Here is a 14,272-nt window from a genome sequence, read left to right on the forward strand (position 1 = left end):
CATGTTCACATGGAAAGTAGAACTTGGGAGACAAATGTTTATTCAAGTCATAATGCAATTTTAGCAGATGCTATTTTACGTGATAAAACTAGTTTTTAAAATATACTAATTAAAACATTAGTACATGTTTAAGGTTTATCTCTAAATCCGCAGTGCATATAATGAAATATATTGTGCTCATTTGCTCTGCTGACTGCTATGAAGACCATTTAAAGGTAAGCAGCCTTCTCGTCTTCCTGCTTTTGGAGACTTTTATTATATTGTGCAGAGGGCGAGGCCAAGATAAGTGGGCGTGGTTTTACTGTTGCTTTTTTGTTGCTAGCGCCACCGAACCCCTGCTTATTCAAATCCCCAGCCGTGTAGGTAAAGGGGAGTAGGTTTTTTAAAGTTTAGTTTGGTTTATTATTTAAAACTTTTCGCTACTCTTTCTTGGGGGTTCGTAGGGAAACACACTTTCTTGTTCCAAATTGTAAATATCTGACTAAATAAATAAAATTTAAAAAATGCTTTTGAGTGAGAGGACCAGACAGCGTTGTCGGGAATTCACCGGTCCCACTCCGCATTCTGTGGCTGTGGTGAGTATTATAGCAGTTTACTATTTCAATGGAACAATTTAACAGATTTATAATTTTGCAGTATATATTTGAAATATAACAAACTATGTAATGTTTTGTACTTAAAAGTCGCCAAGCTAGTCAGCGGTGTCGAATAAACCCTGTCGCTTAACTGCAGGTGGTTGCATAATTCGCAGTATTTGGAATTAGCCGGTTTTAGAATATTTTGTTGTGTTTCAGCATATGTTGACGAGTAATTATGGATGGCACTTCCTTCGCCCCACTGCCGACTTGGGGCAATTGGTGCAAATGAGGTTGAAGTTTCGGCGGGGTGGGGGTTAGCCGGGCAAACAAATGCAAGAATTCGCGAATCACAAGGAAGCAGCAAACAATTCGATTGGCAGATGCCATGTAGTCAGTAAAATCATCACACATAGACTTCTACAAATTAGCAAATATTTGAAGACTGAAGTGAATACAATTTTTAGACATACCTCAGGAAACTCAGTTATTCAGATTAATTACCTCGCTGTCAATGTGGGTGAAAAAACACAGCATACATCAGAGAAGTTAAAGTAGTAATTATGCCGCTGCACTCAAATGGACAGGGTATATATATACAAAGCATATATAAAACGCCAAATTGGATATTACTAACTATATATTATACCCATACTATGTTGTGTGCACGTCGGCAGAGATTATGCTTCGGTAATGTTAATGCCATTACAAGTTCACTTTCACGTTTTTGAGCAGAACAGGCCATTCATCTCAACAGAGTACGCCTGTCCTATCCAACTAATTTCCTACATGTTTACAACAACGTTTATTTATATAGCACATTTTCATACAAAAAAGAAGCTCAAAGTGCTTTAAATAATGAACAAAAGAAAAATAAAAGACAAAGTAAGAAATTAAAATAAGACAACATTAGTTAACATAGAATAAGAGTAAGGTCCAATGGCCAGGGAGGACAGAAAAAACAAAAAAAAAAACTCCAGAGGGCTGGAGAAAAAAATAAAATCTGCAGGGGTTTCAGGCCATGAGACCACCCAGTCCCCTCTGGGCATTCTACCTAACAAAAATGAAATAGTCCTCTTTGTATTTAATATTCTCACGGAAGGACTTGATGACGAGTCTACCGCACCTGGAAACTTATTCCATGTGTCTGTGTTTCTCTGTGCGAGTAAAAACGTAAAACATTTGTGCAAAATTTACCCTTCACAAGTTTACAACTGTGCCCCCGTGTTCTTGTTGAATTAATTAAACGTAATGGCTAGATCTGCTCTACTAATTCTGTTCAGAATTTTTATTAAAAGCCTCAATCATGGCACCGCATATTCCCTTTTTGCTTAAACTTTCCTCATAACTTATCCCCTGCAGTCTTGGAATCATCCTAGTTGCTCAGCTCTAGATTTTTTCTAGTGCTTTTATGTCTTTTTTGTAGCATAGATATCAAAACTACGCACAACACTGCAAGTGAGGCCTCAGCTGTGCATTAAAAAGCTTAAGCATAACCTCTTTTGGCTTGTACTCTACACACAGTGCTATATAACCTAACATTGTTAGTCGTTGTAATGGCTTCTATTTATATTGTCTGATGTAGGTAGTGATGAGTTCAGTACATCTCCCAGATTCTTCTCATTTTGGTATTTTCAAGTTCCAGACCATCCATTGTGCAGTGTAATACATGTAATACCTTATATTTATTTGAATTAAATTTAATCACCCACAAATCTGTCCAAGCCTATCTGCATTGATTCTTCAGATTCTAGACTGTCTGCCATCCCAATTTGTTTATATAAGTTTGTTGCTTATATTCCTATTTAATATCTATCTATCTATCTATCTATCTATCTATCTATCTATCTATCTATCTATCTATCTATCTATCTATCTATCTATCTATCTATCTAGATCACTTATGTACTGTATGTTAAAAGTGGCAGTGGCCCCAGCACTGACCCCTGAGAGACAGCACTTTTGCATCATTTAAGGTTCCTTGCACCATAACCCTATGAGTTCCTGTAGTTTAAACAATTTTGCATCCTTCTGCACATTGCGTCCTAAAGTCCCACGTCTTTCAGCTTTATTGCTTATCGTATGCACCTGTTTGAATGTACTGTATATTAGTCAATTAGCCATTTATTGCATATTAGTCAAATATGACATCCCCCATCTGAACCCATGTTAACTGTTCAGTAAAAAATTGGAGAGAATGAGTAATAGATATTTTCTGGACAATGAGGGATGAGCATTAAGGAATATTTGTAGTAGCTGAACTTTTTCTTTCTAAGCAACTTTGTGATAAAGATGTGTTTAAACTATGTAAAAAGTAAGCAAGATGACTGCCTGTTGTTACTATAAAAATCGCCATACTGCAAGAGCACAATAGAATAGAAGAGACAGAATACTGCTGTCACTTTCCTGCTCCACTGACAGACTGAGGAGATCGTTCCTCCCCCACACTATGCAACTCTTCAATTCCACCTGGGGAGGTAAATGTTAGCATTATTCAAAGTTATTGTCCGTCTGTTATACCTGCAATGTTATCACTCTTTAATTTAATATTTTCTTTATCAGATTGCTGCTGCTGGAGTATGTGAATTTCCCCTTGGGATTAATAAAGTATCTATCTATCTATCTATCTATCTATCTATCTATCTATCTATCTATCTATCTATCTATCTATCTATCTATCTATCTATCTATCTATCTATCTATCTATCTATCTATCTATCTATCTATCTATCTATCTATCAATCACAAGGTCACACATGCAAAAGCTGTTTAAGTGTAAATTCTTTTAGAGTTTTTGTTAAGATGTACAAACCACATGATAACACAGTTGTTAGTGCTGTTTCTTCACCACTCTAGATTCCCGTGTTTAAACCGTGGCCCAGGATGGGTCTGCATATTCACACTGTGTCTGCATTGGTTTTTCTCTGATATTCCTTCCACATCCCAGAGACAAACAGGTTAGGCTGCCTGACAAATCAAAACTTGGCCCACCTCAAATAAGTTTTTTTTTAACTCTTTGAGAGCTGAATTTTTTTTTTTTCCAAAAAATGCAGTTTTTTGAAAAGCACACAAAGCTATAGTTTGACATGTAAATCAACATAAAATGTCTGTTGCTGTGTGCTGTGGCCACCAGTTTGCAGTCTCTTGTGGCTCAAGCCACTCACAGCCGGCATGACAGCTAGCAGGGTTGTGCAGCAGTCTGGCTGCCATGTTCTGTTTGGGAGGCGGGGGCACCATTGGCAACGTCAGTCAAGGTGACACTGTGATGCAAGCTGGTTTGTATCTCCTGTCATTGTAAGTGACGGTCCACCCAGGTGAACATTGCCACAGATAGATGCATCAGCTACATGAACGTGTTCAGCACCACGATCAGCTGACACAGATACCTCACTTTCATTTTTTGTATTTCGATCTCCAGGTCACTTGCATCAAAATGAGAGCTCAACCAGTCAGGGTTTAATTCAGTGATAATATGTAAAATGGTGTCCATGGAGTATTTTCGCTCCAATCTCTCGTCAAATGTCGATACCCTTCACTACTCACACCACAGGGAATCTCAGTCAGACCAACACAGCTCACTTTTCTTCAAGCAAAGACAGTCAACCAACAACGTAATGGCTGGTTTTGTCACCATTTCTAATTGATTCCCGCTGTCGACCCCTCCTGTCTAATCAAAAGTGGACATTTGCCCTAAAAGAGTTAAATAGACTGATGCTCAGTTAGTTGCATCCTGCCTTCTGCCCTTTATGGCTAATATAGGATTCTGCTCTCCATGACTCAGAAATAGATTAAGCTGGTTCTAACAAGGGGCAGGTGAATAGATTTTAAGTGAACTCCAAATTAAATAAGTTAAACTGTTGTGCAGTCCATAGAAGAAACACAAAGACACTAAATCTTGACTGGATGATATGGTTGTACCGTTTTAAACTTTTTTGAACAGGAAACATCATTATCTAAGGTGTCAGTTCGTATTGTCAAGTATGACAGGCCAGTTATTAAGTCTTATTGTGGCATAGTTCTAGATGAAATATTCATGATTATACTGTAGCTTTTACATTATCCTGTGCACATACCACACTTTAATTATATACTTAGCCAATAAGATATTGCTGATAGTTGCCTTATATTGTCAGGTGTGTGATAATATTTGAGTTGTGTGTGTTAATAATACACACACTCACAGACACTGTACTATATCAGAATACTGTAGATTAGATACACTATTGGGGTGAAAGATTTGGAACCTGTATGTTCACTGAGTAATAAACACAAATGGTTTGGGTATACAAAGTCCTAGTGTCTTGACAACTATCAAACCAGTATTCTAAATGTTCCACGTCTAGTATTCTTATACTGTATTATACAGAAAAAAACTGAATACTTGTATACATTCATTAGATCATTTTTAGTTGTTAAATTTCAAATCACTCCTTTAAATTGTGAATGTCTTTCCCCAGTGACCAATGAGATGAACTGTGTAAAACAAAGTTAGACTGAGACTTCATGTCCTCATTCACCAGGGGAAGAGCTTCACCTGCTAAGTATGCATAATTGTTCTGGTGGTGCAGCAGCAAAGCACTTGGGAGGCTGTTTTCTCTAAAAAGCAATTTGCATTTTTTGCTATTATGTATTATTATATTTGACTGTATCTGTGGAACATTGGGTTTAGTTCTTTTTTTTTTTCTTTTTTAAGCGGGCTAAACCTACTTCTTCAAGGCCTCCTTATTTCCTTATTTTGGATAGAAGACGCCAGGAAGATGCCAGAAAGGATATGTTGGCTTTTGTACAATACCAAGATACTTGGGATGTCAAAAACAAGTGGGAACAGCTGTCACAGAAGCGGATTACACATGGTGCAGTCCAGAGAAGGGTGAATGAAGGTCTACACCTATACCATTCAGGAATTGAAGACAGGAGGTTAAGGTTAGTCAAAAACAGCTAGGTGAGTTCAGTAATGAACTCTTTATTATCTTCACTGAGTTTATTTTTGTTTGTATGGAGTTTTTTTAGACGTGATTGTTAAAAATGTGAGCACCACGGTTGCTGTTTATTTATGTTGTTAATAAAAATGGCAATATAGAATGTGGTAGGTAAATTACAGCGATCCTATGCTATGTTGAGCTGCCCTTAGTTTTCATTCTTTCTGAGCTCCTTTGCTGTTGTTAACTGGTTGAATAGACTGTACTCTTAATCAGGAGTATTGTAAACAAGTGAAACACACTAAGTTAGTCCCAGTGAACAGATTATTGTAATATCCTTTGAGAATTTAATATTGTTTTAAAGCCAATAAAGAAAATCTCCTCCTAATCAAAATAATCAAAGCTGTATTGTTCAAAAATTAAAATTTAAGTCATTTCACTTTATGGTCACTATACTTTTCAGAAGAGTGGAATGTATTCATTTTAATTCCTGACGGTGCAGAAGCTTTAAACATGTAGTGGCAATACCATTTGCAGAACTAAATTGGCATAATGTACAAGACATAGCTTATTAAAGGAATACTCCGAAAATTATTTATTTTTTTATGTTACCTACTCCACGTAGTTTGTGCTAGTGGTTGAGAAAAATTTTTATATTAAGTGTGATTTAAGTTTCTGATAGAAATAGTGACAAACTCAGAAAAATGGCAAACTATATGGAAAAACCGCCATGAAAAAAAGAAGATAAATCTCAACGTTACTAATAATGCATAATATATATGTCAGTTATCCAGTTGTTCTCTCAAAATATGCAAAATGTACACTTTTTTTGGTAAAATATTATTAAATAGATACTTCTGGAATGAACAGTGTAAATCATAATTTAGAAACCAAAGCTTCATGGGAAAGGCTTTCTGAATTGAAGACAGTCCTTTTGGCCAATGAATGAGGGTTGTAGTGGAATTAGAATTTTTTCCTGGCCACCACTACAAACAATATGGGTGTAAGTCAGTTGTTCCCAAGTACCCAGTCCTGAAGGACCACTGTGGCTGCAGGTTTTCGTCCCGCCCTTTCACCTTGAATTGATGTCAATGTTTAAGTAGCTAGTCTTTTGTTTTTCCTCTCTTCTGAACAGCACAGTATGTTAGATTCATTTATATACATTTAGGAACATCAGAATTTTTGCCATGGCACTTCTGGTCATCCCCTTAAATCCATGTTTTTGGCTTCCTTAATTGTATTCAAATAATGACAACTATTAAAGGTGAATAAAATAGATCCCAGGACAGACAACACGAAATGGTGAAAGGCTGCAGCTACTTGATTATCAGAACCCCCTATTGTGCTCATTTGTCAGTAATGATCAGGACATCTAGAAAATTGGAATGAAAATCATGATAAAAATGTTGACAAAGACATGCAGGTTAGGTGGATTGGCGATTCTAAATTGGCCCTAGTGTGTGCTTGGTGTGTGGGTGTGTTTGTGTGTGTCCTGCGGTGGATTGGCACCCTGCCCAGGATTGTTTCCTGCCTTGTGCCCTGTATTGGCTGGGATTGGCTCCAGCAGACCCCCGTGACCCTGTGTTCGGATTCAGCGGGTTGGAAAATGGATGGATGGACGATTTTAATAATAAAGATAAAAATATTATAAAGTATCGGCATGTAATATGGAGAAATGTTTATTAATAAAAAATTAGAAATTCAGTTTTGTCTTTTATTATAAATACAGAGACTGGGAAATAAACAGCTTGTTTAATTAAATTAAGAGACCGATTAAAAGTTGTTGGTTGGGATATAAACCTGCAGCCACAGCAGTACTCCAGGTCTGAACTTGGGAACCACTGGTGTAAGTAACTTATAAAAAATATAATTTTTGGATGGAATGTTCTTTTAAAGTAGCAATAACAGCAAATGATATATTATAAATATAGTAGCTGTGTAAGCCAGTGCTGTAAAAAGCCTGGGGTCCAAGAAACTATTGAAATTGTCAGAAAAAAAAATGAAATGTAGAGATGTCAGGTAATTGATAGGAACTACTCTGGGCATCTCTCTCCTTGGAGGTTTTGTTTTGCTGATGTGCTTACATCATTTGTGTATTAGCAGCTAAGCGACTTTGTCTTTCTTCGGAGGTTTCGTTTTGCCAACATGCTCCTCTCACTTCTGTATTACCAGTGGGAGGAAAAGTATTATTTTGCCGATATGCTCGCCTTGCTTCTGTATTAGCGGCTAAGCTAGTGACTTTCTTTCCACCGCGGAGTGGATCCCTTACCCCTACTGCACCTCTCACTTCCGGGCTGGACAGATATACATACTTTCACGCGTAGACGTTTATACACAAGATAATGTACCATATTAGAATAGTTAATATCAATATGCTGCATACACAAAAAATATAATTGAGGCAATACAATAACTGAGCTGCAGAATTGTTATTAACAGCAAGTTTGTAGTAAACATAAACAGTTGTTATTTTACACTTAAAAAGAAATGACTATTAGGATTTCATATTAGGTTTTCACTATTCAGGTTTTGAATTCTTTGTGGGTATTACTACACTTTCTTTTTAACTGCCTCCAGGGTGATGGGAGTAAATAATGATAGAACTAAGATTTCAAAACACTTTGGATTTTATCAGTGTTGTATTTTTTTCTCTTGCTACATTACATTAGATAGATACATTAAAATTGGTTATTGTGCTGTTATAAACTTTCATAGCTTTTCAGTGAATAGATAGATAAATGGAGTTTTCTTTTTACTGTACAATTCTGGAGTGGTGCAGTGGTAACACTGCTGCCTCGCAGTTAGGAGACCCGGGTTCGCTTCCTGGGTCCTCCCTGCATGGAGTTTGCATGTTCTCCCCATGTCTGTATGGGTTTCCTCCAGGTGCTCTGGTTTCCTCCCACAGTCCAAAGACATGAAGGTTAGGTGCATTGGTGATCCTAAATTGTCCCTAGTGTGTGCTTGGTGTGTGGGTGTGCCCTGCCCGGGATTTGTTCCTGCCTTGCACTCTGTGTTGGCTGGGATTGGCTCCAGCAGACCCCCGTGACCCTGTGTTAGGATATAGAGGGGTTGGATAATGGATGGATGTACAATTCTGTTGTGTTTTTATTATGAATGACATTCTGCTATTCTACTGCAAGATCAGTAACCTCTGCTGATTTATGTTCAGTTACCCTGGAATCTAAATAAGACGGATAAACTGATTAAGCAAAATAAGATTAGATGATAAGGGTGTGGTCTTATAGTCTTAACAGTGTAGTGCCCATCAAAAGACTAGGGGACAGTGGAAAGACAATGTGTACCGTAAACGGGGAAAATGTCCAAAGACATTAAGAAATGACAGTGTTACCATAAGGAAATACCTTGCTTGTTTGTATTTACATTAATATTCTGGCATTACAATTTTTAATTATTTTGTCAACAATGCTGTTTAAGAGTTTGCATTAAATTCTCTTCTGCTCTTTCTTTATAAAAGTATCTTTAGCGAAATCAGTTTGAAACACAATTGTCAACATCAATCCATCCATTTCTTGATCTCACTTAATCCAATTTCAGGGTCGAGGGGAGCTGGAGCCCATCACAACCGTATCCGGTACAAGGAAGGAATCACCCCTGGACAGGACACACTCACTCATACGGGGCCAATTTAGGCTCAGCAGTTAACTTAACTCGCAGGTCTTTGGAAATGGGAGAGAATCCAGAATACCGAGAGAAATGCCCCACACCAATACGAGGACAACGTGCAGATTCCAACACAGGCAGTGACGGTGCCAGGATTACAGTCCAGTCAGTCACCAGGAGCTATGAGGCAGGATCACTAACCACTGCACCACCATGCCACCTGAATGATAATCTGCACCAATCCATTTTCTCAACTAACTTTCTCCAGTACAGGTTCATGGAGAGTTGGGGCCTGCTGTAAAAGCAGCACATTGCAGGAGCAAACCCTGGAGAGGAAAGCAGTCTTCTCTCGAGACCTACACACTCACACTCACGTATACAAATCCAGTTTTTCAGTTGCCAATTCGCTTAACTTGCACTCGGGAGGTAAACCATATAGACCATAGGGATTTTGTGTAAACTATGAGGGATAGTGACCAAGAGTCAGTCCTAAGTCTCTGCCTGGACCTGGGAGGCAACAGCAACACTAATTACTTTGCCACTTCTCCACACACAGTGGCAAAAATAATTCTATGTTTATTCTTTATTTATTTTTAATTTAGAAGTGTGGCTTCATTTTTTATCGTGTATAACTTTGAGTGTTTATAATACCATTTGTGTTTCTTGTCAATATGGCCACTTTAAATGACATCAATTACTCTTTCACTCTTTTATTAGTAGACTTGAAACAGGATAAGTGAATCGGAAAATGTCCTTTACCTTAACATTTAACATTTTGAGGATGAGTAGTAATGAACGAACGTTGCTGAAGTTCGCTTTGCCTCGAGTTTGTTTCAGTGTGAAAAGGTTTGGGAATTTCAGCATGCTCGTCGAAATGTATTGAAGTCAATAGGGAAGAAATGAAGCTTGTTTTGCATTAAATATAATGGTACAATTATGTCTCTGTGTGTCTCCTGAGCTCCTACGACCATGACTAACTTCAACTCACAGAGCCTGTTATGCAAGGGATCAGTGGCGCATACTTTAGCTGTAGGGGCAGCCCAACCCATCACTAACTGATCAATGCTACATAGCGAGGAGCATATCATCCTTAATCTAGCAGTAAAGACAAACAGTACAATGAATCACTGCAGATCAGCTAAGTATTTTCTTAATAATCATGGTCAGCTAATGTACCCTTCAATGAAAATTCTGTGAGTTGTGTATCCAACACCATTCAGACCGGGCTATGCCTTAAACTAAAACCTTAAGTCAAGTTTTTTTTTTTAACGTATAAAGGGTGCAAACATGACATCAAAAATGCGTGTATGTATATATCATAAATTATTCCCATATACACAAAGCAAATCCGGCAATGCTGTAAAGTGTGAGGTGGAGAAATCTTGCAGTATCTATACGTGAAAGTTCTCAAGTACCCATTGCAAATCAAGCAGTTAGTGCAGATCAGGTAGTGACATTCCCCATAAAAATACTGGCTGTTACACCTTTATGATGTCATGCTGCCCTTGCAAAGCATCATGGGGCACTGGGGAAAAAAAATTTGCCTAAGTCGACCGCACTGTGAATTTTCATGGAGAATTTTGGAGAACAAGGTAACTGGCAAACGTGCAGATTCGTTGTGAAAAACGCTTCGGAGAATTTTTCAGATTGACAGTACTGGTGAGGACTTGTGCTTTTTATCTTGGAATATGGGGTGGCACAGTGGCGCAGTGGTAGTGCTGCTGCCTTGCAGTAAGGAGACCTGGGTTCGCTTCCTGGGTCCTCCCTGTGTGAAGTTTGCATGTTCTCCCCTTGTCTGCGTGGGTTTCCTCCAGGTGCTCCGGTTTCCTCCCACAGTCCAAAGACATGCAGGTTAGGTGGATTGGCAATTCTAAATTGTCCCTAGTGTGTGCTGTGTGTGTGTGTGTCCTGCGGTGGGTTGGCGCCCTGCCCGAGATTGGTTCCTGCCTTGTGCCCTGTGATAGCTGGGATTGGCTCCAGCAGACCCCTGTGACCCTGTGTTCGGATTCAGCGGGTTGGAAAATGGATGGATGGATGGATCTTGGAATACGCACATTTGGAAAATTAATGGAATAATAAATCAGTTAATGTTCTGAACACAAAGATTCTTATGCACATCTACACTCACTGCAATTAACCTAACCTAACCTTCACATCTTTGGAATGTTGGTACGGACCATCAAGAGAGCCATGAATCAAACCAAACTTTATAGAACTGTGCGCTGCATATCAGGTTATTGAGCTTCCATGTTACTCTGCTTAACAGTCACAGAAACGTGAGTTTTTAGTTGAACTTTCATCTTTCTCAGAAACCATGTTAAAATGTTCTGTTAAAATGGACCAACATGGATACCTGAAATTTAACTGAAAAATAAGGTTCTTTTTATTCTTGATTTAGTTATGTGTTACACTGTTCATTGATTTGATCAGATCTTTAGAATTCCTTTAACTCATTGTTGCACTTTGTATATAAGTGTTACTTGTTTCATTGTGGCATAACCAGGGCAGCATTTTGTTGTTCGTTTTCTTTGCAGACCCTGTGTTTTTGTGCTTTTTTCTGTATGGCTACAACCATATTGTTGACGGATGCTACAAGCTGTTACTACCACATGATTGGTTTTGTTCTGATAGATAGATAGATAGATAGATAGATAGATAGATAGATAGATAGATAGATAGATAGATAGATAGATAGATAGATAGATAGATAGATAGATAGATAGATACTTTATTAATCCCAATGGGAAATTCACATTCTTCAGCAGCAGCATACTGATACAATAAATAATATTAAATTAAAGAATGATAATAATGCAGGTGAAAAACAGACAGTAACTATGTATAATGTTAAATGTTAACGTTTACCCCCCCGGATGGAATTAAAGAGTCGCATAGTTTGGGGGAGGAACGATCTCCTCAATCTGTCAGTGCAGCAGGACAGTGACAGCAGTCTGTCGCTGAAGCAGCTCTTCTGTCTGGAGATGATACTATTAAGTTGATGCAGTGGATTCTCCATAATTGATAGGAGCCTGCTGAGCGCCCTTCGCTCTGCCACAGATGTTAAACTGTTCAGCTCCATGCCAACAATATAGCTTGCCTTCCTCACCAGTTTGTCCAGACGTGAGGCGTCTTTCCTCTTAATGCTGCCTCCCCAGCACACCACTGCGTAGAAGAGGGCGCTCGCCACAACTGTCTGATAGAACATCTGCAGCATCTTATTGCAGATGTTGAAGGACGCCAGCCTTCTAAGGTAGTATAACCGGCTCTGTCCTTTCTTGCACAGCGCATCAGTATTGGCAGTCCAGTCTAATTTATCATCCAGCTGCACTCCCAGATATTTATAGGTCTGCACCATCTGCACACAGTCACCTTTGATGATCACTGGGTCTATGAGGGGTCTGGGCCTCCTAAAATCCACCACCAGCTCTTTGGTTTTGCTGGTGTTCAGGTGTAGGTGGTTTGAGTCGCACCATTTAACAAAGTCATTGATTAGGTCCCTATACTCCTCCTCCAGCCCATTCCTGATGCAGCCCACGATAGCAGTGTCATCAGCAAACTTTTGCACATGGCAGGACTCCGAGTTGTATTGGAAGTCCGATGTATATAGGCTGAACAGGACCGGAGAAAATACAGTCCCCTGTGGCGCTCCTGTGTTGCTGACCACAATGTCAGACGTGCAGTTCCCAAGACGCACATACTGAGGTCTGTCTTTAAGATAGTCCACGATCCATGCCACTAGGTATGAATCTAATCCCATCTCTGTCAGCTTGTCTCTAAGGAGCAGAGGTTGGATTGTGTTGAAGGCGCTAGAGAAGTCTAGAAACATAATTCTTACAGCACCACTGCCTCTGTCCAAGTGAGAGAGGGATCGGTGTAGCATATAGATGATGCCTTGGTATTACGTTATTTAAAGATGGTGATGCACTGTATCCAGTATTGATGTATTTGATCAAGTGAATTTTTGAAATCTTTTAATTATTTTAGTGTTAGAGGTAACTAAAAACTGATTATATTTTAGGGCCTGTTTGCTTTGACACTAATTACTCTTTTGTTGTTTCTACTTCCTCTGGCCATTCCCTCACATTAACGCAGTTCAATTCAGTTTAATTTTGTACAGTGCTCTTCACTGAGTACAGGCACAGGTTGCTGTGAAAAGTTAACAGGGAGATACAAATATGTCACAAATTACTAATTTAATAATGAATACACAAAGACACAAATTTATTTTAACCTGTAGGAGACAAAGTGGGTAGAAACTGATTCATGTAAATGGAGTCCAGCAATGTCTGTCCATTAATTATGTTGAACTATGACTGACCTTTTCCTTATTAAAAGTGTATGTAACCACTATTGGGGCACCAGAGAGCCACAAACCTCAGTCACAATAATGCCCAAACACTCTTTAACCTCAAATAAAATATCAACAAAATAAAGCACTGATCACAAGTCCTCCTCCCTCCTCCGAGAGTGTAGCCCACCACCTCCCAACTCTGATTGTATAAACTGTGGCAGCGGGCTTTCTTTTAAAGTCGACCAAAGAACTGCTTCCGGCCTCCTTTTGAAGTTGTCTGCAGTACATCCGGGTCGTGTGGGAACCAGGGCAGTCCTCCCCTAGCAGCACCCTCTGGTGGTCCCCAAAAACCCAAGCAGGGATGTGTTTCCAGACTCCATTTCCCATGCAACCCTGCAGCTGTCCTAAACGGGTTTAGCCCAGAGGAACACTGACCCCTGTGTGTGAGGGAATGACCTGCTCCTGGTGAGTCCATTTTCCTGGTCCTTCCATTATGGCCTCCTGGCTGGGTATGAAAACTTCAGTTATATTGGCCAAGATGCCTGTCTGTGCACCATAATGTATGTTTTTGCCAATTCTTTTCTCTTCCATTTTTGGTGATTTTTGTGAGCTCACAGTCTTCAGATGCAAATTCCGTACGTTTTTTTGTCTCCATTGTGATGTAGTGTAATTCCTTATTAGGGACTTTGCAGTTATAGTTTGTTGCCTAATTCTGTTCTATGTGTTTTAAACAACTAATTTATTTTAATTCATTAAGTCATTATTAACTATTTGGTTTGATAATAACTATTTGGTTGTTGTCATGCTGACACCTTGGTTACGACATAAAGTACCATATAAAGATTTCAAGATCTCCCGGGAGATTT

At 38.9% G+C, this 14,272-nt stretch overlaps 1 protein-coding gene across 1 annotated transcript in view; it reads left to right on the forward strand.

The window, feature by feature from the left end:
* Positions 1-319: 319 nt before the first annotated feature.
* cfap53 (cilia and flagella associated protein 53) overlaps positions 320-14,272 on the forward strand; it is a 41,299-nt gene continuing 27,346 nt past the window's right edge. Inside the window, exons 1-2 of the mRNA XM_028802584.2 lie at positions 320-575; positions 5,269-5,498. Coding sequence (XP_028658417.1) covers positions 504-575; positions 5,269-5,498 — 302 coding nt within the window. The 5' untranslated portion in view covers positions 320-503. The remainder of the gene's footprint in view (positions 576-5,268; positions 5,499-14,272) is intronic.

The sequence above is a fragment of the Erpetoichthys calabaricus genome, chromosome 5 (genome assembly GCF_900747795.2).
Source record: "Erpetoichthys calabaricus chromosome 5, fErpCal1.3, whole genome shotgun sequence".
Lineage (NCBI taxonomy): Eukaryota > Metazoa > Chordata > Cladistia > Polypteriformes > Polypteridae > Erpetoichthys > Erpetoichthys calabaricus.